The following is a 26,129-nucleotide window of genomic DNA, read 5'->3' as shown; positions in this document are numbered from 1 at the left end:
CACATAGGTACTAGATGCTTACATTGTTTAAAATTTTTATCACATTTTTATTTGTGCTGTTTTATAATCAGGCAAGAAGCAATGGTTTCAAAAGAACGTATAAAACCTTGAGATGTAGAAACAGCATCACAGTCAGTAAGTGGCAGCTGACTATCACTGTCTTGGCTGTTACCAAAATACTAAGTACCTGACAAACTACAAAAGGTTAAAAAGTAACGGTGGTTAGAAATAAACTGGTCCAGTGCCGCTGGAAATGAGTGTGAGGAGTTCGGCAAGCAGCCTGCATTGACAGTGCTGGCAGGGTGGAGAATACTTGGAGAAAATGTGAAGACGCAAAGCAGATTGGAGACAGAGAAGCAGGGATCAATACAGCCAGCAACAACTGTGGGAGAGCTCAGAGCACCCAACACCTGCTGTGCACTGTGCACAACGCAGCCAGGGCCAACTCAGAGCTGGCTCCAGGCAACTGAAGCCAGTCAGAGACAAGACAGAACCACTAAATCAAATAGCGCCCATGTCCCCTACAAAACTGGAAAGTCTGATCCCAGTACAAAAACACGGGCGGCTCAATGGATGAGTTTTATCATGAGTTGTGCTTGAGATGCACATGGCAGCAATTTTTCATAAATCAATATGACCTATCCAGTCCCTATCACACTAATTTTGTTAAAACAAATAATTCTACATAATTTAATGACACATTCATGTACCTTCTTGGAGCCTCGATTTGTAACTTTTTCTGGTGAAGCATTCATCTCAAATAACTACAGACAGATAAGGCAAAAACAGCCCTCTGCTTCTTGTGAGGCTGTATGTAACAAAGTCACTAACAACATGGCCTTTGGGAGAAAACGGTATGTGCAAGTCCTTACTGGCTGGGCTGTGAAACCAAAGGGCTCAATTTACAGTGAGATGAGGAAGGTCCTTATCAATGAAAGCAGCATTCAGAAGAGCAGCAAAAATCAATAATCAAGATAAATATTTTAATACAATATTTTCAAAATATATAAAGAAAACCCATGATGAACAAAATATCTAAGTTTTAAATAAAGCCCCATGGTTGATTATTTGTTATGAAACCACATTTTATGTGCATCATACATTATATATATATATATTATATGATACATATATCATATTCCATGGAAGAGTATTCTCTGAGTCACTGTGGTTCTTCAATCTTAAAGGGCATCACATAGCCTGGTAGTGGGTTAGCAGAGGTGGATAAACTGAGCAGTGTGTGGCTTTATAACTGTCTTAGCCCTCTTTGTGTGACAGTCACAGAACTCCTGAGCCTGGGGGTTTATGAAGAACAGAGACTTGCTCTCACACAATTCTGAAAGCCAGAAAGTCCAGAATCACGGTGCATGGTTGGGGACTGTACTCTACACTTCCGAGACGGTTGCTTGAATACTGTCTTACTGATGCTGACTATTGTGTCCCTATGTGACAGAAGAATGGAGGAGAGGGATTCTACTCCCACAAACCTCGTTTTGTTTATTTGCTTGCTTTGGGTTTTTGTTTGGTATAGCTTGGCGCTATCTGCCCATTCTACATCCCCACGATGCAGGACAATCAGACAAGACACGATAGGGAGTCAAGTCAAAGCAGAAACTCAGTTTATTACTGTGAGCATCAGCTTATATAATGTTAAGTGACATCCTGTGATGTGGGCGTAGCCAAATCCTCCCTCTGGCTGGAGGGGCGTTGTTGCGAATTAGGTAGGTATGATAAATAACCAGGCCAGCTCAAGAATAACAGTTATATTTTAATGGTTAAAAAGGGGAGACTCACGCTACAAGAGTGGGAGGTCCGACGTCCTACCTGTCCGGCGGGCACCATGCAGAGAGGGCATGCACCTGGGTCCTCCCAGTTTTTCTACCTGGGCCCCAGGTAGCTACACCTTAACTAGATGTGATTGGTTGATAGAGTTTCCTCATCAGGGTGTCTACCTAGTTTTTGCTGTTTCGTCCTCACTCAAACTTGAGCCAGGCTTCTCTCTGTCCTACAGGCCTCAAAGTATAGGCCATGAACTGGAGTCAGGCTTTTTTCTGTCCTATAGGCCTCAAGGTACAGGCCCTAAGATAATTTGGCCCAACAGGGAATAGGTTTGGGAGGTACAGGAACAAAACCATTTAAACCACAGCAATAATTCTCCAAATTTTCCATTTATCTGGGTACACAGTAAACTTTCATAAAATCACAGCGTGTTTGTGGGTAGAACTAGCGAGGAGTGAACTTGTATTACTGATCACCTACTAAGTGTCTGGACTGCACAGCTAGTTAAATGTATACTGCATCAAAACATAAGAGCCCCCAACTAAGATTCCTGGAAGCGGTGGATACATAGCCTGAACTGGCCATGCCCTGGTATTGGTATGGTGACAATCACAGTTGTCATCGAAGAGCCTTCATTCAGTGACTGATAGGGGCGGATTCAGAGACAAACTGCTAAGCATTGGGCTGAGCTCTGCTAGTCTGGTTCATGGGAACTCACAGTGTTTGAACCAACAACCAGGAAACTTGCATGGGACTGACCTAGGCCCTCTGCATATGTGTGACAGTTGTGTAGCTTGGTCTATTTGTGGGACACCTGGTCACAGAAGCAGGGCTGTGCCTGGTGCTTTGGCTGGCTCTTGGGAACCTATTCCTCATGTTGAATTGTCTTGCCCAGATTAAACACAGGGAAGGTGCTTGATCTTAGGGCAGCTTAATATGCCATGCTTTGCTCCCTGCCCATGGGAGGCCTGCCCCATTCTGAGCAAATACAAAGGAGTTGAGTGAATATACCCTATGATGCTGGTCACCGCAAATGGTTGGTATAACATAAGGCCCTTTGCAGCCAGCATCCTGCCCTGACCCCTGCAGGCCACAACCTTATAAAGCTTTGTGGCTTTTTGGGATTTATCCTACATTCTTCATTCCAGATATGCCTCAAAGTATCATTGTTTAGTTATTTAATGTTTGAGATTTGTCCTATATGTGCAGTCCTGAGGCATGGTTTTCCTTGATTCTGAGCATCCTTGCTTTAAAATGCTTTGGTTTGAGTACCTTCTTCTTCTGTATGGTTATGGGCAAGTTAACCATAATTTATTCCAGACTATGTAAGGAGTATAAGATATGTTTTAACAAGCTTTGCAGTGTCTAGAACATAGTGTGCACTAAACAGATTAAAGACAATCTGTTATCTATTACCAAATGGTTATCTATTAGCCAGTTGGTTAGCTATTACCAAATCGCTGGCCTGAAAATAACATTACATAGACTGAGAAGGTTGTACATATGTATTTAGGAACGTGTGTGTGTGTGTGTGTGGGGAGAGAGAGAGAGAGAGAGAGAGAGAGAGAGAGAGAGAGAGAGAGAGAGAGAGAGAGAACAATAAAATAGAGGTCATGATTTTTAAAACAAAAACAAAAAGGAGTACATGGGATACTTTGGAGAAGGAAAGGAAAGAGGAAGGGATGCAATTATATTATAATCTCAAAAAATGTAGCTTAAAAGAAAAAATCCTTAATAATGAGAACTTACTATTCCAGTTGCAGTCAGAGCATAATTATAGAACTTCCCTGCCACTGGGGAACAGACCCTAGAATCCCTCAGGATCTCCTCACATTACAGGTTTCAGGACACTTAGTAGCTGAAATTTCATCTTTCAAAAACAAAGTTACCCTGTCCCTCTGCAACTGCTAAATGCCAAAGGAAAGCAAGCAAAGGAAAACACTGCTGGATACATTGGTATACATGGGTGTATGCTATCATCATCAATAAAAGTATTACAGTAAGCCATCCCTGGTATACAATAAAAGCAAAATCAGCTTTTACCAGTCTCCATCCTGTGTCTACCCTCTTTAACAACATGACAGATGGGACTATCCCAAATAGAAAACCACATGGTGAACAGGCAAGAACACTTTAAAATAACTTTGGCTAAATTTGTTCTTTGACAATTTCATACATGTATGTGATACATTAGAATTACCCTCACCCAATGGTCCCTTCCTATCTCCCTCCCACCCCCAGAGCCCCCTCCTTCCACTAGATCTTTTCCCACATTCACCTCCTTAACCAGCTCCATCTGTGTGACTATGGCTTTGGAACTCTCCATTGGAGTATGGTTGGCTCCTCAGTAGATACACAGTTACACACAGCTACTACCCTTCCAGCAGGATCCGTTAGTAGTCAGCAGTTCAGCAGGGAGGGGTCGGGACCCATGAGCTTCTTTCTGATTCCTGATTGACTGTTGGCAGGCCAAGAATATTTTTTTCCTTTTTTTTGGGGGGGATTGCAAGTACGTAACCTTTCCTTTACCTCCCTCTGAACCCTCTCACAAGCTCCTCCCTGTTCATTTTCAAACTTGTGATCTCCTTTTTTATTATTATTAATTGTGGTTACCTGCATACATGCATGTTTCCAGGGCTGACCATTTGGTACTAGATAACCAGTAGCTATGCTCTTCCCTGGAGAAGGCTATTTTTCTCACTCCCAGGAATCACTGGTTTCCTGTAGTTCTTTGAGTAGGGTTGAGGCACCATGCTCTTCCCCTGTCCACTTTGTTATGTCTGTTTGTGTTGTCCTTGTTCAGTTCATGAGTAGGCAATCATTTGTCTTTATACACACTCCTCTGTGAAGGATACTTCTTTTTGAAACAGAAACCATTGCCTAAAACCACAACCAATCAAAATGCAGAGTTGTGGGTCCCAGTTCCAATGGATACATCGACACTGCCACACCTAAGGCTCAGGAAGCATTGTAGAAGAAAGAGGCTGTGAGATGTGAGAGTCAGATTATCAGGGAGTTTGCTGGGAGAGTGTCTCCTAGTAATGGTAGAAGCTACGCCCATTAAAGACACTCCAAGAACGTTTTGAACGACACAATCTTTATAAAACCAGCCCATGTGTAAGATGATCTGAGAAGTACGTTGTGCTGAAGGGCCTGCAGGGGGAGCCAGCTTCCTTAACTATTACCTTCAAATCTGTGATGCTGAGGAAAATACCTTCTACTTCATTCTGCTGGTACCCCCGACTCCCCTGGGCCCCGTCTTGGGAATGCATCCTCCCTTTGCTCTTCTTCAGAAGGAAGATTAAAGGTCAGGTTCACGAAGCTGTAGAGGTTCTTACCTTGTTGGGGGGGGGGGGGGGGGAGACTAGGGTAGTTTGCAAGAAACCCTAGAATTCCATCTGTATGCAACACTGTTAACAATCTTGCATCTTGCCCAGATTCAGAGACTTGTGGCTTACACAAGAACTGGTATTCAGTATTATCTGGAAATTTCTGTATAATTACTCTAATAAGTCTTCCTGTGTTGAATTTACTCACCAACCTAGACTCTACTTCTACCCCGACTCTAACTTTTTAAACTAGAGGTTCCAAGTCACAGAGAGTTGCTTTCATTATTTTAAGTATTTCCCCCTATCAAGGGCCTTCCTATCTGCCCTTCTCCCCTTTCTTTCCTCCAATTTCCCTTGGGGATAATAATTTATCTGGAAAGTTTATGTTTAGAGCAGCCATTCTCAGACCTGGCTCCCCTGAGGAACTTTAAAATTGTTCCAGGTTATGCCTGGGCTCAAACAGATTGGACGTGAATCTCTAGAGGGAAACGTGTGCCGGGAACAGTTTCCAAACAGCTAATTGAGAAGATTGAATTAGGCTAGCACGGAGAAGGAATTTAAGCAGCACACTGCCTTGTGCTCCCCAAGAGTTCTATCCCCCTATGACACTCACAATCCTGATCACAAGGCTTGCACGGGCATCCTTAGTAGTGGGGAAAATAATAGGAGCTTCTCTTCATCAGCCCAAGACAGGACAGGAAATGGAGGTGTCAGGTTCTCCCAGCAAACTCCAGTAACAAACGTCATGTTAGCATTTAAAGCCCACTTTTCAGGAGCTCTCTGGGTCTTATAAGGCCACAGAAGCAAGGAAATAATGGCCAGGACCGCGAGTATAATGAAGAACTGCAATAAGGAGGACACAGGGGACAAATTTTGAGGAGGTCCCTTCCTCACAGGTGCCTTCCCTTCGTGTGCCAGACTCTGAAATGTGTCTTCCCTAAGTTCTTTGCTCTCTTGTGTCTACTTCATCCTACTCCTGATTCTGAAAGGAACTAAATTAGAACTTTCCCTAGGGAATTCTGGGAAGAGAAGATAAGTGGAATCATGAAGTTAATGTAAAAAAGTTACCATCAAAACCCCAATGTCCTCAGCACATTTTAACAGTATGAACTTCCTCAATGAGCTTTGAGTCTGCAGTTGGCACTCTCCCCTGCCCCGGAAAGCAAGGCTGTGAGAAGCTAGATCTGTTCAAAGGGCGTTTCCCTTCCTGTTATGAGGAAATAAGAGTGAATGAAATGAATGAAGCACGCGTGGGCAGCCTGCACATGGCCGTTTTGTTGAACTTGTCCATATTGGGTTTCATGGTCTAAATTGATGAGAATGACTGACCAGGTCTCTTCCTTGGAAATAAGAGAAATGTTTATTAAATTGTAAGGACAACAATATTTTCTCTAGTAATAGACTTAATCTCCTCCCATTTTAATTCTTCATCATCCCTTTTTTTTGTTTGTTTTGTTTTGTTTTTAGGGTTTCCCAGTAGGTATGGAGCCAGTTCTAGAACTCACTCTGTAGATCAGGCTGGCCTTGAACTCACAGTGATCTACCTATCTCTTCCTTTCTAGTGCTGGGATTAAAGATGTGCACCACCACTGCGTGGCTCTTCATTGTTCGTGTTTAAACATTTATTAATGTTTAAATAGCACTGGTTAAGTTGAAGAGGTGGCTCGGTGGTTAATGTCCTTTCAATCCTCCAGAGGAACTGAGTTCAGCTCCCAATATCCACATTGGACATCTCATACCAACTCTAGATCCAGCAGATTCAATGCCTTCTTCTGGCTTCCACAGCATCTGCACTCATGTGCACCTACATGTAGACATACCTGCACATAATTCAAAACAAGTAAATAGTGTTTAAGAAACAGTCAGTTGAGGCAGATTCACACATTCTGTGTTCCGTAACCTACTACTATTTCTCTCGCCAGGAGAAAGATGGAGTCCAGGAAGTTCTCCTCACCCACGATGACCACATCTGCAATTCCACATCATTTAAAGGCAGAGTCAAGCTGGGGGCAGACTTTGGACTCCACCTCTCTCCGGTCCAAATCCAAGATGACGGCTTGACATTCTCTTGCCAGCTGAGCGTCACTCCTCTTGAAGTCTGGAAGACCTCCACTATAGTCAAGGTGTTTGGTAAGGAGTTTGTTGCCACCTCTGTCAATGCCTCTGGTCATGCTCTTTCCTTACAAGGGACTCCCCCTTTTACAGTGGATAGCAGCCACACAAGGGGACTCCTGCAATTCCCATTTCCTTGATGCCTATCATCCTCATTGGGGGCGGGACCAAAGGTGGAAGGCTAAAAAATAATTACTCAGTTAATAGAATAAAGCCACCAGAAAGTCACATATAGGTCAGCTTCCTGGTGGCCTCTGCCTTGTTTGCAGGCATGTTTCCTCTGGGTACTGGGAATCTCTTTAATTATAACTGCCAAAGTCTAATTGCTTGGCTGTCTAATTATCTGAGTTATTTTCTCACGCAAAGTGCCATAAGGCCACCAGCAGCAAAAGAGGCTGGTAAACACAGCCAGAGAAACTGCAGGAGGCCCCACACCATCCTGCAAGGGCCCCCTGGGGTGAGAATCCTCTGGGGTTTTGCAAAGATAGTGAAGCCTGCAGGGATGGCTCTCTGACCTGATCCTCAGAACACCTAGCTGTGAAATCCACCGTGACCCCATTCAGAATGTAGAGACTCTGCAGGCTGCAATTTGATGAGAAAATGTGTGTGTTCTGTTTGGTTTCCTGGTGCAAGAAAATATTACTAAAGAGAAGCTCCTGACTTTGGCTATTTTTTCATTTTTCAAACCATGACCTGTAGTTCTTAAAGTCATCCTAAAGGAGGGCAAAGGGAAAAGCGGCCACTTGGATGGCAATCAATTGTTTTTGAAAATGAAGTAAGCAAAGAGAAAATACACTTCCTAAAATCTAAGGGCCTGGGCTGCTAGATTGCTTCTCAGATTTCTTAATGATATGGCAGACAGAATAAAATAAAATATAAAAGGGGTTATTTATTTTTTATTTAGAAACATACTGCACTGAATTAGAGGTCAGAAAATGTGGTTGGTGGAAGAAAACACAGAGAAGTTTATAAAGACAGAAATGGTTGAGGCAAGAGTTTCATGGATATAGCTTTCTCCTGTGCCCTGTTGTCTTCCCCTGCCCCCTTTTCTTCTCTCTTCTCCTTACTTCTATGCTTCCCTTCTCTCCTGTGTCTCCCAGGAGGGTGAACTGGATCACAATTATCCGTTCCCATCAGCTCTCTGTGAAGCCTAGACAGTGTCCTGTGAAGACTTCCAAACAGACTGATTTGCTTTTACTGTACCCATAGCACCGTTCGTTCACTTCCAGGGTGTGACTATCTTAGCACAAACACAAACTGACTCATCTGGCCTTGCTCTTGGCAGGCCAAGGAAGGCAGACATCCAGGATGTGGGAAGAAAGATGCATTTTAACGTAGGTGAGATCTTTGTGCCACAGCATTATCTAAGAGCCTTGTCAACATGGACTCCATGGCTGCATGTCTTCGCCACCCTCAAACGTTTCCATGTTGGTCTGGAAGGCACATATGCTCCTACATCCCACATTTAGCATCGTCTCTGCTCCCCCATTGCTCTGTCTGGATACGTTCTTCTTTTTTAAGCTCCCTTTGGACGGTGCTTACAAATATGTAACAGCGGCTGCTTATTTTGCAATTAAGTTTGCATTGCTCACTGGAATTCTTAAGCAAATATACCGTTTACAGACACGCTGCTGGCTGAGAAGGAGGGTCTCCATGATTTCGCTCTACCTCTGACAGGCACACTTGTTTCGCCTGTAATTTGGGGCAACTTATTCAGGAGGATTACAAGTTTGAGCCCATGCCGCAGAATGAAACTGCCAAATAAAAGATAGATAAAATCTGCCTTTCTTCCATTAGTGTTTTTCTACATTGAATAAGCCCAAATGGAATATGAAAAATGTTGTGTTGACTGTGTCGCCAACCCATCCATCATGCTCTACAACACTTGATTCTTCTTCCCAAGCCATCACTGGCTGAGGTCTACTCTCTGCAGAGCAGGGAACAGAGGCAGCCTGCCCCTTTGCATCCACCACCAACTCGCCGCTGAGGCTTTGCTTGCTCCCCCTACTCAGAGCCTGATAATGTGACTGCTTCACATTCATAGACTGTTTCTCTCCACCACCCCAGTGACATTCGGGTTCTTCCAGGGCCTTCATTCTACCTGCATTTGTTTCTTATAAGCGTTCACAAATACTGTTTCATTTGTCAACTTCTGGGCTGTGTCTTGGTTTGGAATCCCCAGGAGCAGGGGAGTGAGGTGGGAGGTGATGGGAATTTAAACAAAACTTGGATTTAAATTAATTTATTTGAGAAAGGGTTCCCAGAACTGAGAGGTAGGAGTAGACATGGCCCCCACCCCTAGACAAGAAGCTATCTGTAACTGTTATCTGTTTGCAAATGGTAAAAAGTCTCACTGGTTATATTAACCATACTTAACGGCAGGCTGCCAGGCTCATCAGCAGAAGCCAACACAAAATGAACCCAATGGTATCTTTGAAGACTTGTTGTCTCATACTGGTTTGCTTTGGATTGTTTTTTTTCTCGGAGGGAGGATGCGTGGGAGAGTCTTACTAATCTCTTGTATATTACAGTTTCTGCTTTTGTGGCTGCATATGTATTTTTATTATTATTCATTATTAAATTCTGGTGATTTGCTTTGTTTATCTGATTGTTTTCTAAACAGAAAGAAAGAAAAACCTGTAGAGTTAGGTGGGTGGGATCTGGGAAAATTTGAGAGAGGGAAAACATGATAGAATAAATTGGATAAAAAAAATTTCTTCAATCAAAAAGTAAAATTTAAAAATCATTCCCAAATAAATTATATTTGGACATTAAAACTATTAACAGTCATAGTTTGTCTGAAAGGTCAATCTTAGAAACAGGATGGGGGTGGAAAGTGAGCCTAGGAGGAGAAGGAAGACAAGGAACGCACAATGGTCAAACCCCTGACTTCTTCAAGCTCAGAGATCAGTCTTGCTGAGAGCTCTGAACTGCGGCACAAAATACATATCAGGGGCTGGTAGGATGCTTCAGTGGAAAAAGCTCTTGCACACAAACTCAGTGACATGTGTTTGAACCCTCCCCCATGAATGCAAGGTAGAAAGAGAGGTTCAAACTCTTGAAAGCTGCCCAGTGATCTTTGATAGGCGCATTATGTTACTCAGGAGCCAGCACTCACACTTATCACACACACACACACACACACAGGCAGGCAAGTAGTACAGAATCCAATGCCACTAACTGTATTTCATTTATCTTTAAGCTAAGCCAGAAATCCTCATAATGATGGAAAACGGCACCATGGATGTCTTAGGAGAGGTGAGTCCCATAAACCCTGTAAACATCTATAATACTGCATGCCAAGCTGTGTCAGGTTGCATGGTTGCCAGGAGCATTCCCTCCAAAGACTTTATCCCTTGGCCCTTAGCCAGCTCACTGCTGCTCTGAAGGAAGGCAGGCTGGGGTGATTCTGGAAACTGAATAGAAGACCTTGCTTTGACTTACTGCTCTGAGAAGGTGTGAGCTGCACCCTTAGGCCTTACTTTCCTGGGGCGTGGGGGTATTTCAATTGTTTAAATGTCTCTGAACTGAGAGAAAGTGGGACAGAAAGCAGTGTGAATCCTGCTAAAAGAAAGAGTTCTGCTCAGCTGACGGTTAATTTGTTGTTCCCCTGAGCTGGCTTTCCCATTGCTTTGAGAAGAGGAATGGTACACTCCTGCCCTCCTCCTATTTCCCTGGCAACAGAGGGAGGGCAGGAGAAAAGGGAAAGTAGAGCAGGATGCTCTGCGTTCACCCTCTTCAGAATAGCTCTCAGCCTCCAGTCATTGGATCGGGACACGCTTACCAGCTGGTTGTCGCAAGAACAAATGACTCCATATCGCTGCAGTCAGTCAGGTCTCCACTAGCATGACATATCCAAGGGTAATATCTAGTTGTTGTGGGTTTAATAATGAAATCAATGCATGAGTAAGTCTTAAAAGAGCGTGCCGTGTGTGGCAAATGGCCAATGCATACTGCTGCTGCTATCCTTGCTATCCCTGTTTTTCATTTAGTTTGGTTTGGTTTTTCGATACACATTTTCTCTGTGTAGCCCTTGTTGTTCTGCAACTCACTTTGTAAAACATGCTAGCCTTGAACTGCCTCTGCCCCAGCACTGGGATTAAAGGTGTGTGCCACCACACACTGCAACACTATTATCTGTTTTATTTCAATGTCTTGCGACCTGTGACTTCACCTAAGCTTTTCAAAACTCCAAGGAAAATAAATATTCTCATGCATTTCCTGTTACACGCTATGGACAATTTATATTTAGCTGCCTCTCACTCCACAAATATTACGATTTTTGATCCTGCTGGATATCAGTCATTTAATTCCACAGCTGCCCATAAATCATGGCTCAGATTCTATGGGATGATTCTGGAGGACCCTAGATATCTATTATCTAAGTTTATGTGTCTATTTATGGTATCATAAATTTTAAAATAATAAGGACAGGTTTAGTCATTTATCCTCTGTTCCAACTAAGCTCCAAGTTTATCAGTGCACTTCATCCATTTTGGTGGTTTAAGTAACCCAACAATGCAGCTTTCAAAAGATGTATGCTCTTTTTCTTAGGCCCTCTTGCAGATTCTTGGTGCCAGAGTTCCTGAGTAAGATGACCTCAGTGCAGATATAAAACAAGAAAACCAGATCCAAGAATCCCAGTTGGAAATTAAGAAGGGAATACTTGGCTTCGCGTTCCACAAGTCATAAAATTTCCTCTTCAGGTCCAAGCAGGCATAGATGCCGGCTAGGGAAACAAAGGGACATGCATTATTCCCTGAGGAATTGATGAATATTCAGCTCTCTCCACCTCCATGTCACCATGGCTGGCCTGGAGATGCTTGAAACTCTCACCAAACGTTAAGGCTCCTTCACTCTAATATTCTTAGGATTGGTGCTGTATTGTTAATAACTCTCCAACTCTTCCAAGCATCTTGACATACTTATTTTGTTTTGCTTTCAACCAGCCTCTAAAACAGAGCAGCTGTTATTTTATAGATAAGATGTTCAAGCCAGAGAGCCCTGAACGTTTGGCTGAGTGCCTCACAAGGAACTGAGGTACAGTGCATGTGAGCATGACCCGGGGAGGATGAGAAGAAAGGGTGCCTTGCTCAGGGAGCAGGCATATCGAAGTAGAATCTAACTGTGCCTTGTTATCTACATCAAGGAGTTAGTCACTGTGAGTGCTAATTTCTGAAACTTCGGGCTAATAAATATTTCGCAAGATCCTTAGGAGAATTAAATGTATATACAGTTGCAGAGTCTGTGGCACACAGTAGACATCTCAGGCATGTTTTTCCCTCCTCCCTTACCAGTCTCTCTCTGTTTCACCAACCCCTCCCTCTGCTTGTGCCTTCCTGTACTTGTGATCAATTCCAGGAAACAAATTGAGATAGAGAAAAGGGAAGACTTGGACACAATATAGAATCTGCTGGAGTTGTCTTTAGCTTCTCCATCTACTAACTTGAGCAACTGGAGCCTTGCTTCCTTATCTTCCTTATACATGGAAGTGGGCAGTGAAGGATACCAGCCTCATAAGTGATGCGAAGATCAAATGAGAGACTGCTCGAGAAGCAGCTGCCATGTAGTAGCCGCAGGTACTCGGTTAAGTTAATTCCCTAGCCCCTCATTCCAGAGAGGAATTAAGTGACTGTCCATGTACCGGAGGCCTGAACTTAACAGCCCGCAGTTTAAGATTTTGCTGGGGACTCAGTCTATTATGAGCTGCGACCTAGTGTTATTAGTTAAACCTACAAAGCCTGTGACTAACGTGTCTTCTCTGTACAACAAACAAGACCCAGCATTATTCTAACGATGATGCCTCTCAGAATTGGATACACTAGCAAGGTCTTCAGAGAATAGTCTCCCTATGCCTACCATGATCTTATGTGTTCCCAAGGACAGGCCGTAACAGGCTGCCACACAGCATACAGGTTCTCTCCTGCAGCTGAGAGAGGCAAATTTAGTCTAAAGCTCAGAGTCCCTCCATGTGCATACTTTTGCATCAAACTAAAAGATGCCAAGCCACGTAGTCCACAGTCTGCAGCCGCTAATACAGTAAGGCGAAGAGACATGCATGGAATCCCCAGAGTTTATTGAGCAGTTTGAACTTTCAAAAGCCACGCTGTCTCCTTTATGCTTGGGCTTTCTGGTTTAACCTGGGCTCTCCTTGCCATTCTGCTCTTTTATTATTTTAATAGAATATAGAAAAATCATGTCTACACCAATTGACCAGACACAAAATGCAAGAAACAAACGCAGTTTAAGGTTGCGGTATCTAGAGAGGAAGACAATCTACATTAAAAAAAAAATCCATGGAAAACATACCATAAAGCAATCAGGGTTCCCTGTCCTGTGGGAAGTCCAAGGAACCCCCACCTCCATCCAGGTCTAGTAAGTTGAGCATCCAAACTGCCTAGGCTCCCACAAAGCCAGTGCGTGCAGTAGGATCAGAAACCCATTGCCATTGTTCTTGAGTTCTCAGTAGTCCTCATTGTCCGCTATGTTCAGAGAGTCCGGTTTTAATTGGGGGAGGGGGAGGGAAATGGGAGGCGGTGGCGGGGAAGAGACAGAAATCTTTAATAAATAAATAAATAAATAAATAAATAAATTAAATACAAAAAAAAAAAAAACATACCATAGCCCAAAATACTTGAGTGTGGCAGTTAGGGTCTTACGTTAGCAGAACTCTGGTAGTGGCTTCCAGAATCCAATTACTGTGTTTATTTAGTCTGAGTTTTGCAAAGCTTGAACCTTTATGCATTCCTCAGCTTTCTTAAGTCTCATGCATGTGATTTATTGATTTGTTTGTTTTTAAGAGATCAGATAGGACGGTCTCTTTTGTGACGTAAAACGGCTCTGACTCTGAGTGTATGTGACTTCCTGTAGCCATTGTCATCTGCACTGTTGAACACCTTAGAAGTCAACCTTGACAGACAGATACAGGCCTGGAAGTGGGGCTTAACCTTGTAAGGAGACCATGTAGGAAGGAGAGTTTCAATTTTTCAAGAGAAAACTGAAGACATAAGTCATAAACAATGCCACACCAGTTTGGAATTATGATTAATAGGGTGGTATTTATTTAAAGGGGAAAAAACTTACAGATCACTGTCAGCCCTCTGCGTAACCAGGAAGGAAGTCAAGTCACCAGCGGAGCAGGAAGTGAAGAGAGAGAGGAGAGGGAAGTGGCCGCTTTTTTAAAGGGAGAGAGACCACGCCCCAAGGGGCTGGTATTTCAGCAGCGATAGGCTGGAGGAGTGGGAGGATCTCCCGTAACAGAAAACTAAGGAGTATTATAAGGTCGCAGTGTGGACCGAGTTTCCACTAGCCTGGTGTTTAGACTTCCATTTGTTCCACAGATAGCTTACTGAGAAAGCAGGTCTCACTATTATCTCTACCTGATAGGTCATTAAGAGTGAGCCATGTGAGACCTTTCGTGGGAGAACAGGTCTCCATTGCTTTCAGAAAGGTTGGTGCTAGAATGCCTGTTCATCATTGAGAACAGAAACCACTGTCTTCCCTTCTTGTCCTTACTCTGCTCTGCTGTGATTAGCCACCCTTCTTGTTAGTCTAACACAATACCCGACAGAAGCATCTTAAAAGAGAACTTTGTGCCCCAGGTAAGAGGGGGATACAGTCATTTTTCAGAAAACCATAGCTGTTGGGGTGTGCTGGGCTGACCACACTGTGTCCCCAGTGAGAAAGATGAACGTTGGAGCTCAGTTTGTCCCTTTCTTCACCTCTCTTGGGTTTCAAATAGGCTAAACTAGCCTCAACCCCACTATGTAGCCAAGGACGATCTTAAACCTACTATTCTACTGTCTCTACCTCCAGAGTGCAAGAATTATAGAAGTGAGCATGTAGGCCGAGACTGCTCATTCATTTCCCAGCTGCCCAGACCCGAATAATAACACAGAAACTACATTAATTACAACACGGTTTAAATAATTGCTTAGGAATATTTATTCCTAGCTAACTCTTACATTTTAAATAAACCCATTTCTATTAATCTGTGTATTGCCATGAGGCTGTGGCCTACCAGTAAGTTCTGGCTGGCGGCTGGCAACTTTCTCCTTCGGCAGCTACATGACATCTCCCTGACTCCACCTACTCTCTCTTTATATCTCTGTTTGGATTTCCTGCCTGGCTTTACTCTATTAAGCCATTGGCCAAAACAGCTTCTTTCATAACCAGCGGTAGTAAAAACATATTCATAGCACTCAAAGGGGAATCCCACATTGTGAGACCAGCTCTTTTTCTCTTTTCATTCAGTCTGGAGTGTAGTAAAAAACCAGATGTTGTCATCCATATTCAGGATGTCTTCCCTCTTCAGTTAAACCTCTTTAGAAATACCCTCAGATACAGCCAAGGCACGTTTCCTATGAGATTCAGAATCCTTCCAAGTTGGCAATGAGGATTAACCAACCCATTAGAAGGGGAAAGGAGGAGAAGGTGCTGGTGGACCCATCCCAGCTAGCAGGAAGCCCCAGCACAGAAGCCATGTTCACATCCAGTTTTATTTTATTCTGTCCCTAAGTTAATATTTTAGACAGAGCCTCAGCAACCCAGAAAATTTGTCTCCATGTGAACTATTAGAATATTTTCCTTTTTTCCCCCAAAGCATCTCTGAACATTTAAAGATGAGCCTTTTAATAAAATATCAGAAGACAATGGATGGCCATGCCGCTCATATTTTAGAGGTGCAACAGAAACCTAAAAGCTACTTCACAAATGAGTGTCTAGTCTCTGGGCATGAAACAAAGTCAACTCATTAAAATTGTGCCTTTGGGATGAACAGGAATGTCCTCTTTCTTTAGTCACCCTGGCGAGCATGGTCTCTTTTCTTTATTCATTGTGAAACGTTCTACGCCACCACTTTTTCTCCTTCTTCACGCTTCTCTCGGTCACTTTTTTGTATAATTTTCTCTCTCCTCTTCGTTTCTCTTTATACTGCCTCCCTTCTTTCTCTGAGTTTCACTTGACTTGCATTTACCTACTCTTTCTCCCTTATACCTTAATGTGGAGTGCGATTAAATTTAAATATTTGTGAGCAAAATAGTTTTACTCTTTAAAAACTTTTATTTTAGGCCGGGCGGTGGTGGCGCACGCCTTTAATCCCAGCACTTGGGAGGCAGAGGCAGGAGGATCTCTGTGAGTTCGAGACCAGCCTGGTCTACAAGAGCTAGTTCCAGGACAGGCTCCAAAACCACAGAGAAACCCTGTCTCGAAAAATCAAAAAAAAAAACTTTTATTTTAATTGTGTGCGTGTGTGTGCGTGTATGTGTGCAGACACACAGTACCACGGTGCATATGTGGAGATCAGAGGACATCTTACAAGAGTTGGCTCACCCCTTCTGTGGCAAGTCCTAGACATGGCACTTAGGTCTTCGATTTGCCTAGCAGGTGTTTTTAACATCTGACCCATATTACCAACCCATTTTTTTTTATTATTCTTAACATTTAAACCCAGTGAGTTGAGAGGTATTGTATTTTCTCTGTCCTAATTATGCATTAATTAGTTTTAGTTAGGTTGTTGGAAATCTCACAAGACGCAGAAAGTCTGCACAGATGAAACAGTTTTAATGTAAGAGAAAAGCAAAGCATTCTGGCCAGAAGAGAAAGCTAATCATTGCTCAGACAGAAGGCTTTCGGTCCTTCCATCATTGGATCACAGAGTAGCCTGTGTGTGCTGTCTCAGGTTGCTGCCAGCATGAATGCGTTCAGTCCCTGAGCCTCTAGGGGTGAGCTGCTCAAGTAGGTGCATTCCATTCAAATCTCCCCATTCCCTGAAACCAAGTGCTGGAGATGCTGACCCATATATTCTAACCTGAAACGACTCAGAGACTTGCGACAAAGTAATTCATATGTCTCATTAGCGCACTTTGAAGTTCTAACCAAGGCTCAGCAAACACTGGAAGCCCTGGAGATTAAGTATTTGCTCTGCTCATACCTGTAAAGGTTGGCTCGCATGATTGCTCGTGTCTTTAGAGCACCCCATAGACCACTTTTGCTTCCTATTTGAATAAGAGCTAAGGGGAAAGCCACTGTTTTTAGAACGCATGCCCACAGTCAGCATTTAAGCAGAAGGGAAGGAATGTGCTACTGCAGGCGGCCCCTCTTCTGGCTGCAGGCACACCCAGCCATCTCTCCTCTCACTTTCTGCCTCATCTCCAGGATGGCTCTTCCCTCCTCCTCAAGTGCTCGCTCTTCCCTTCCACAGTCCTCTCTCACCATTCTACTCCCCTCTACACCCTCAGCACTTCCTTTTCCTCTGGCTGGCCCATAAAGTTAGGACATCTCCTGGCTCTGGGAGCTTGGCCCAGTCATCCTCCATGCCTAGCGGGATCCAGGGGGCCATGATCTTGGTGCTGCCTGGCAAGGCTGTGGCTGCTCTTCTTCAACTCCTCTCTGTTCATGCTTTGCAGATGCTTCCACGGGATGGTGGTACCCATGTTGACCCCAGGCCATGCCTCTCTTGTCTGACATTGAGTTGACAGACAGGTAGCATATGATCTGAGATGGGGCTCAGCTGGAATACTCCCAGGCCTTAGAAAATAAAGCACCTTTGTTCTGGGCATCCACTTTACTTACCTCCTCCTTGGTCTCTGAAGCTCCTTTTGGCAACATCCCAGTTCTGACCTTCTCCTCATCCTTTCCTGACCTCATTTTACCTCCTCTTCCACACTGTCTTCATAGTGTGCCTAGATATATGCAGAATGTTTTAGTTGAACAACAAAGTTGATGAACGGTTAGGAAATGTTCCAAAGCTGACCACATACGCTGCTGTGAAGTTTTCAATCTTCTGCTTTGCTGGAGTGCTGGGGTGAGTCTAGAGAGCCAGCTCACTCATTTGTCCTCTTCCCCAGACACTCACTGCTCTCCCCTCAACAAACAGATGTTCAGAAACAGAGACATCCCCTGCCTAGCAAATCCAGCTCTCTCAGGCGGACCCAGTGTTCCCGCGCCACCCACTCTTACATATTCAAACACCCAGGTTTCCTCCTTGACTCCCCCTCTTAGCAGCTTTCTGCCTCCATGCAGCTTGACAGCTAGCTGCATCTCAGTGGTAAGAAGAACAACAATGCCCGCTCTGGAGCAGTTCAGGAGGCTCACAATAGGGCCTCACGGATGAAGTGAACACGGCAGGTGGTGTGGGAGGGAGGAGTTGCTGCAGTGTGTTGTGGTCTAGAGGCTGAAATGCCAAACGTTCCCAGCATGTTTGACCCACAGAGGTCCCTCTGTTTGGGGGATTCTAAGGAACCTCAAGAACAAACTTAGCTGTTTTAAGCAGGAGGGTCTGGCATGCCAGGAGGAGAAGGACACGGGCAAGTCTTCACAGACTGGGCCTGCCTGGTTGTCTCCTGCCAGCAACTTACTGTATCCCACCTTTCCTGGCACAATGGCCTGCAAAGCCAACAGCCAACTGAATGTTCCCCAGGCACCTGACAGCAGGTGTTTTACTTCTTTGCCCAATTTCAAATACAGATAGGTAAGTAGGAAACCATATTGTCCCCTAACAACAGTCTGATTTCTCCATTCTTTCTGGATCATTGTATACATGAATAGGAAATGTATTCATCCAGCTTGCAGCCCGGAATGGTAGGGAAATTCTGCTCTCATTCCCTCGTCACCCAGCCCCAGCAGGCACTTAGAGGCAGGGGAAGCTCTGGACTCCTTTCTGATCTCCCTGGTGTTCCGTGAGCACACTCCTGCACACCTAGGATGATGATTATTAGCTCATACCTGATCCCAGGGGGAGGACACTTCTGGATTGAGCCCCTCCCTCTTCCTGGAGGTCTTTGTGTGCCGGTATGGAGTACCTGTAGGTGACTTAGTAGACTTGCATCCTGCATGGGTATCCAACTTCTCAAGCAGAGAACAGTGTAAGAAAAAGTGGAGAAGATGGAATACAGACTCCCCTGAATGCAAAGACCTCTGTGACTTGAAGTATTTTCCAAACTGTCAGATCATTAAGTTTTATACTTAGCTAAAAATCCACGGCTGCTGTGAATGTGGTCAGCAGAAAAGCCAAAGATCTCACAGAAAGGAAGATATTAAGTGAAAGAAAACTGAAAATACAAAGAATGCTGGTAAATTAAGATATGAATTCCGCAGTGCTTTCATTACATTATATAACTAGAGTTGGGAAAACCGAAATGCTCTTGGCTTATCTTCTCAGAAAGATAATCACCACTTACGGGAAATATATACTCACATTTGTATTTAAATCAGGAAAGCAAAGCCTACCACGAGGAGACAGGAACATTTTTAAAGTCAATGTCCACAGGAAGGGACGTTTACAGGATAGAAGAAAAGAGAGAAATGTCACAGTGCAGATGGTGGAGAGGCTGAGAGTTGCGTTTCTAAGCCAGGTGGCGTGAGCAGAGGAAAGATCCAAGTGAGATCAAGTATTGCTTTGGAAAGTTGGGAAAGGTTTGGTTTTTTTAAATTATCTTTCTGTTACTGGAGTTTTAGAATAAAAAAGCACCAACCCTGGAAGTCCCAACAGACGAGGCTCAGTGCCTATCCCAGCACACCAATTAAAGCGAGGTACTGGTGAAAGATAAATGATATAACCTACATAGCCACCCTGGGAAGAACCCTACGTGCATCTTCAGCGCACTGACGTGAGCTCTCGGTTTCATCACAGAGAGAACTGGGGCAGAAGGTGAGGGCAGCGGTGTTGCTCACGGTGTGCTATGGCTGGTGACTGCTCAACTCTGGCTCGCAAGAGGGGGTCTGGAAATGTCCCACCCCTGTTGTTACGTGAAAGGGATTATTTGGTTCCCATGAGCTGTTGACTCCTCTTACAGGGTGCACCCTACCATCTTTAGAATCAACCTCTTTGGGGGCTATTCCATCCTGTGACGCTCACTGACGCTCAGTCCCTGCTTGAAGCGGTGTTTAGCCAGTCAACACTGTCTTCTGGGATCCTAGGAGACAGCGACACAGAAGGGGAAAGTCAGATGCATAAACACATAGAGGGACACAGATTCAAGACAGTGACCAGTGCCTTTCTTTGTTCCTAGATTTAAAACCTTGATGTTTTCAAACTTGTTCTAAAAAAGCAAACAAATCCATTGGGCAAGGTGCTGTCTCGATGCAGCTGTGGTAACTAGCGATAATTCAGTATTTCATCTGTAGGTGAGGAATTGCTCCTTAGCCTGTCCACTCACCTCTCACAAAAGACAGTATTAATGGAGCAAGGAAAAGGATTTATTTGGTAAGTCAGCAAAGTCAAAAAGATGCTGATGGGCCGCATCCTGGAAGGCCATCTGAGCTTGGTGTGTTTCATACCATTTTTAAAGCTCTAGGCTGGGGGCAGCAGTGGGGATTTAACTTAGGAAATAACTGATTAGATGCGTCCCAGACATCTAATCAGCAGATATTGCAGAGTGTGGGGGTTGTTAGCAATCTATGAGTTTTGCATAGTCATGAAGCCATCACATTCTTGTAGAAGGTGAAAATTTTAAATCATCGGTCTTGAACTGGAGGAGACAATCTGGGGATTTCAGCTCAGTGCTATTTTGTGCTATTGTGGACCAACACTCATTGAATGATTAAGAAGAGCCCCCATGGAGCTGATTTCCAGTAATGAATCATAGACATGTAGTTAAATGCAGCGTGGAGGAAAGGGGGGCTATGTTCCTCTGTACTATAAGCCCAGCTACAAAAAAAATGAGCAGCCATATATACTGTATGTATATGCACATGTACATATAGAGTCATATACAGTCAGGGCTATATTTTTTTCTGCCTTGTTAATCTTAGCTTGTTATAATCATCTGCCAACATCTTCCAGGTTCCAGGACAACATCTCTAACTTACATCTGTTCCTCTTGGCTAAACAGCCCACCTTGGCTATCCAGATTTGAATCCTCGCCACTTTCCAACAGACACTACCAATACAATCCAGACCCATACTTCCCTGTCCATAAAAGTCACCTTTGTGTGTGCATTTACATTACTCTACATATTTACTCTATTTTTCTTTCAGATTCAACGTTCTCTTCTTGCTCATTTAAGCCAGGCTCTGAATGAGGACAACACTAACTCCTCAGCAATACCATATATGCTTAATATTTCCTGAAGCGTTTGACCTAAGATTGGATTATTATGGAAGTTATTTTTTTTCCTAGTTAACTGCAGTGCACTTAGGGGCAGGAAACCACACATCAGGAGAAGTCTACCAGAAAAATGTCTTCTGGCACCCTTGAGTTTGGATTCACAGCTTTCTAGGCTTGGCTTATTTGATGGTAATTAGTTGGTAAATCCCACACATCAGTATTACAGCCAGTTCACTGTTCCTTACCAGTTAACTACTGTTAGAGTCAACAGTTGTGGGAAACGTTTAGCTACCAAGATCAAGGACAAGGCATATCCAAAATTCACACATTGGTAGTAAGAAAATATATAGCTAGAAATGGAATTATGGTTTTATAGAGCATCAGATAAGCAAACTAATAAACATCATTGGATATGTTCACAATGCTATTTTCCAAAAGAATGAAAGTATTGAAAAGATCTAACTTATCTTTGATTTTATAACATGATTACCTGTCTTAATTACTGTTTGTAGGTCCCAGGTCTACCCCTCCTCCTGAGGTTCATCTTGAGGACAGTTTCTGGCCAGACATTTTGTTGCATTTCCCAGCTATCCTATGCTCTCTCTGCCCAGCCTGGTGATTAGCTACAGGGCATGTTTATTCCACCTCGGGTGTGGTAATTTCCCACCTACCTTGGGGGGGGGGGAATTCCATTGTGCAGCAGTTAGGTATGTAAGGTTTTTCCTAAACTTGAATAAGCAGCATTCAGTTGATCTCCTTTTGAATGACCCAGGTCTCTTGTGTGTTCTTTCAATCTCCACGCCCTTGCTCAGCTCGTGGATGGTACAGTGGTGTGCAAACTGTACTGAGAGTAACACAGAAATTACATCTATTCTCTTGTTGTGAAGAGACACAATAGACAAGGAAACATGAAATAATATACTTAATCGGGGCTTATTTACAGCTTCAGGGAAATATACTTAGTCGGGGCTTATTTACAGCTTCAGGGAAATATACTTAGTCGGGGCTTATTTACAGCTTCAGGGAAATATACTTAATCGGGGCTTATTTACAGCTTCAGGGAGTGAGCCCTGACCAACTTGGTAGGGAGTATGGCAGGAGGCAGCTAGGCATGACACTGGAGCAGTGGCTGAGAATTTAAATCTTATCCACAGGCAGCAGAGAGAGACAGACTGGGCCCGTGTGGGCTTCTGAAACACCAAAGCCCACCCCCATCAATATACCACATCAGACAAGGCCACACCTCCTAATCCTTCCTAAACAGTCTACTCACTGGAGACCAAACACTCAAATATATGAGCCTGTGGGTGCCATTCTCACTCAGACCACTATGCTACCCATCCTCTCATGTTCAATCCAAAATATTTTACCAAGAAATCTTTTGGGATGCAATACCATTGATTGCTTCTAATTCCGTTAACCATGTAACACCTTGGTGTTCCATATTTGTCACCTACCATAAGGAAGCATGCACTGTCTCCTGTAGAGAATCAAGATAAAAAACAAAGGAGGTTATGAAAAATTATACCCCCAAATGATATATTTACTTAAAATGATTTCCACTGACCTTCACAATGGATGGTCTTTCACACTGTTTTGGAAACAGAAAAATAGTGTCTCGATCCCATTTCCCTTTTAATCTAGTCACATTTTTCTCTGGCTCTGGGACTTTTTCCTTCTACTCTTTGATTTCTACTTAGTATTATCTTAATATTAGTTCTATTGCTCAGAGCCCATAAACTTCCTGCAACATTAGTAGAGTCTTGACATTCCTACACTGACCTAGGGTTCTAGCCACAAATTTGCCAAGGCCCCCAAAGGAAAACCCCGGTGTTTTGAAAGGTAGGCAAAATCATTTCTTGTTAAGTGTCTCATAGGAATGGAGACACAAGGAGCAGGAATTTCTTCCGAGTTTGAAAATGACCCTCTTTCTGTCTGTTGTAGAGAGTATTTACCTGCCTACTGAAGAAGGTGTTCCCCAGAGCAAACATCACCTGGTTAATAGACGGAAGATTTCTTCAAGGCAATGAAGAAGGTGAGGAAACAAAGCTGTGGGAACGTGTTTGGCAACACCAAGCATTAGAAAGCATTGTGCCCAAGTTAGTTTTAGCATTAAAACTAATTCTTGCTCTAAGAAAAAAGCATCGTCTTACCTACCAGGTGTCAGTTTCTAATACTTCATCTGATTCCACCAAGGGGGTAGAAGGTAATATTTCCAGAATAAAACTGATATAGTTGATTTCTTCAGATCATACAAACCATTCAGTTGGTGTTAGCAGAAGTAAATATTCTTTACAAGAACAAAAGCATTCAAATAAACATGTAGTTAATGATAATATCTCTGACTTTGTAGTGTTACTATCTGCTCTGCCTTGTTATTTTAACATATTGTGTTCATTTTTTTTAAACACCACTGCTTTAAATCAATTGATAATAACTTTCACTTTCTCTTGTGAATATTTGGGACAGGATTGGGGGTGTGGCCGTAGGGATGGATATAAAAGGTTCCCTCATAAGGAACAAGTTTACCGGGAGGATTTAGTTTCTGGAGCAGGAAACACACAGACAATTTCAGTAGAAAGTAGTGTTTCTCATAGGTGGTAACCATGGCAGCATTGCCAGAATAAGCTCGGGCATCTGCGCCTGGACAGCAGGCCTTCCACTGACTTTCCCTTCCAACACACGGAACAATAGCTGAATCACACAGCTCTTGCTCAATTTTTTCTTTTAATTTCTAAAATTAACAGCTTCTTCTGGTAGATGAATTTATAGATCCCTTGATGATTAGTTACTGGTTAATGGGGTCACTTTAACGGCAGTTCACTACAATAACACAACACAATCCTGAAAGTACATGTTAAAGGTTACGACAAGTATATTTTCCGGTTATGTGAAGCATCCAGATAGGATGTGCCCAGTACGTTCTCACACAAGAGGCCTGACAATGTGGTCAGAAGCCCACCAGAGTACAACTAATAGCAGCTGACTAGTACTTTGCTAACTAATAGCTTCAGAATTAGCAGGAAGAACCTTTCATGGGAGCCAGGCATGTTGACACAGGCCTGCAATCCTTGTATTTGGGAGGTTAAGGAAAAGTTCAAGGTCATGCTTGACTACATAATGAGTTTAAAGTCAGCCAGAGATATACCAGACCCTGGTCTCAAAAGAAACAAAGAGTCTTTAATGTCAGGACTCTGTGAGAGTTCAGAATGAACTGGCCTCTGAGGACAGATTTTTTTTTAAGTAATTTATTGCTACAATGCATGCAATTTGGAACTTATCCTAACAATGACAGATAAAAGATTCTAGAGAAGACTCATGGGACTAGAACTGAAAATGCTTATCAATACACAACTTATTTCAGGAGAAGGCTATGGTAGGGCATCAGGATTAGAATCCACATCATCTACTACATTTATAGTTAGGAGGAAATCTAATCCAATCAACACCCCCTTCCTTCTCTCTGGAAGGACCACACCTAGATGCACTTCCTCACATTGGGGAAGCTCAAAGCAGAACGGAGCTGTTTTATATTTCTTTGATATCCTTTTATTGCCTGGCCAGAGTCTACAGAAGAGCCTCCCCAGAGTTCAAGCCAATTCAAGAACAAGTCACTAATTTCTCCATTACTAAATGGCACTAATGAGTTGAAATAATCTACCCAAGCCTTTGAACCCATAGTCAGAAGAAAATAATATAACAAATGCATAGTGCAGCCCAACTATGGATCAGTGCCACACAGGGCTGGAACACCTGCCACGGGTTAATTCCAGCTTTGCTAGAACTGGACCTTGCTTCTCCAAAGCTAAATGCCAACTGCTTGAGTAACTAGCTGTGTGGTGCAGCATCAGTCTCTAGGCTCTCTACACAGATGGGGATGGAGGATGACTTGAGTCATGCGTTAAAGGCCCGTCTAAACCACACACAGAGACCCTTATCTCAAAACAAAGTAAAATCAACTTTTATTATGCCATGTCTCGGCATCTTCATCTGGCTGATACAGAAAATGTCAGGGACTAATCATGCTTCCATCTGTCCTGCAGGAATATACATTACGAATGAGAAGAAGACTGACAGAAGTGGATTTTGGGAAGTAAAGTCAGTTTTAACAAGGACGCATGTTGACAGGCCAGCACAATCAAACAACGTGACAGTTCAGTGCATGGCTCTGTCCCCGGGCCCCAGAAACAAAATGTGGAATATCTCATCACAGGCCATCATGCTTCCCTCAGGTGAGTTCCCTCTTTAGCAAAGTCAATAAGGCTTAGCCAAGAGTGCCACCAACTCAGAACATGACTAATTGGAAAGGATAGGATTTTTATTATTTCCACACCAGTACAATGCCAGAAAGCTCTCCACATAACCCGAAATTGCTAAATTTCAAAACATTAAACAATTCAGAAGTAGAATCTCAAAATATTTTCTCCAAATAAAAATTAAAAATAATTCCTTTTTCTATAAAGATTTTCTCACAGTATTTTTTTATTGTGATAATAACTCTTTCTTCTTGTCTTTTCTTTTTTTCTTTTTTCTTTTTTTCCAGATGGGTGTTTCAGGTTATTGCCTCCACTAGCCTGGAACTCAGTATCTAGTACAAACTGATCTCTAACTCCTGGCAATCTACTGCTTCAGCCTCCCCAGTGCTAGAATTAGAGTCCTTAGTCACTACAGCCTAATCATGATGTTGAGTCAACTAGCATTCTGGTTCACTTATCATCCCATGCAATTAATAATAACAATTAATAATAACACCTAGGATTAGCTGAAATTTAAACTATCTTAAAATTCCTGAGTCATAAACATATTTTGAACTGGTGAATGACTCAGCAGGTAAAGGCACTTGCTGCAAGCGTGACAACAG

The 26,129-nt window shown here is 43.2% G+C and overlaps 1 protein-coding gene across 4 annotated transcripts in view; it reads left to right on the top strand.

Moving 5' to 3' along the window:
• Cd96 (CD96 molecule) overlaps positions 1 to 26,129 on the top strand; it is a 76,431-nt gene that overhangs the window by 17,876 nt on the left and 32,426 nt on the right. For all 4 annotated transcript variants that reach the window (XM_075963981.1, XM_075963976.1, XM_075963977.1 and 1 more), the window contains exons 4-7: positions 7,031 to 7,238; positions 10,423 to 10,478; positions 23,213 to 23,303; positions 25,312 to 25,500. In XM_075963981.1, the coding sequence (XP_075820096.1) occupies positions 7,031 to 7,238; positions 10,423 to 10,478; positions 23,213 to 23,303; positions 25,312 to 25,500 (544 nt within the window). The remainder of the gene's footprint in view (positions 1 to 7,030; positions 7,239 to 10,422; positions 10,479 to 23,212; positions 23,304 to 25,311; positions 25,501 to 26,129) is intronic.

This window comes from Microtus pennsylvanicus, chromosome 1 (genome assembly GCF_037038515.1).
Source record: "Microtus pennsylvanicus isolate mMicPen1 chromosome 1, mMicPen1.hap1, whole genome shotgun sequence".
Lineage (NCBI taxonomy): Eukaryota > Metazoa > Chordata > Mammalia > Rodentia > Cricetidae > Microtus > Microtus pennsylvanicus.
The sequence above is the reverse complement of the archived record's forward strand: the minus strand, read 5'-3'. Positions and strand labels throughout refer to the sequence as shown.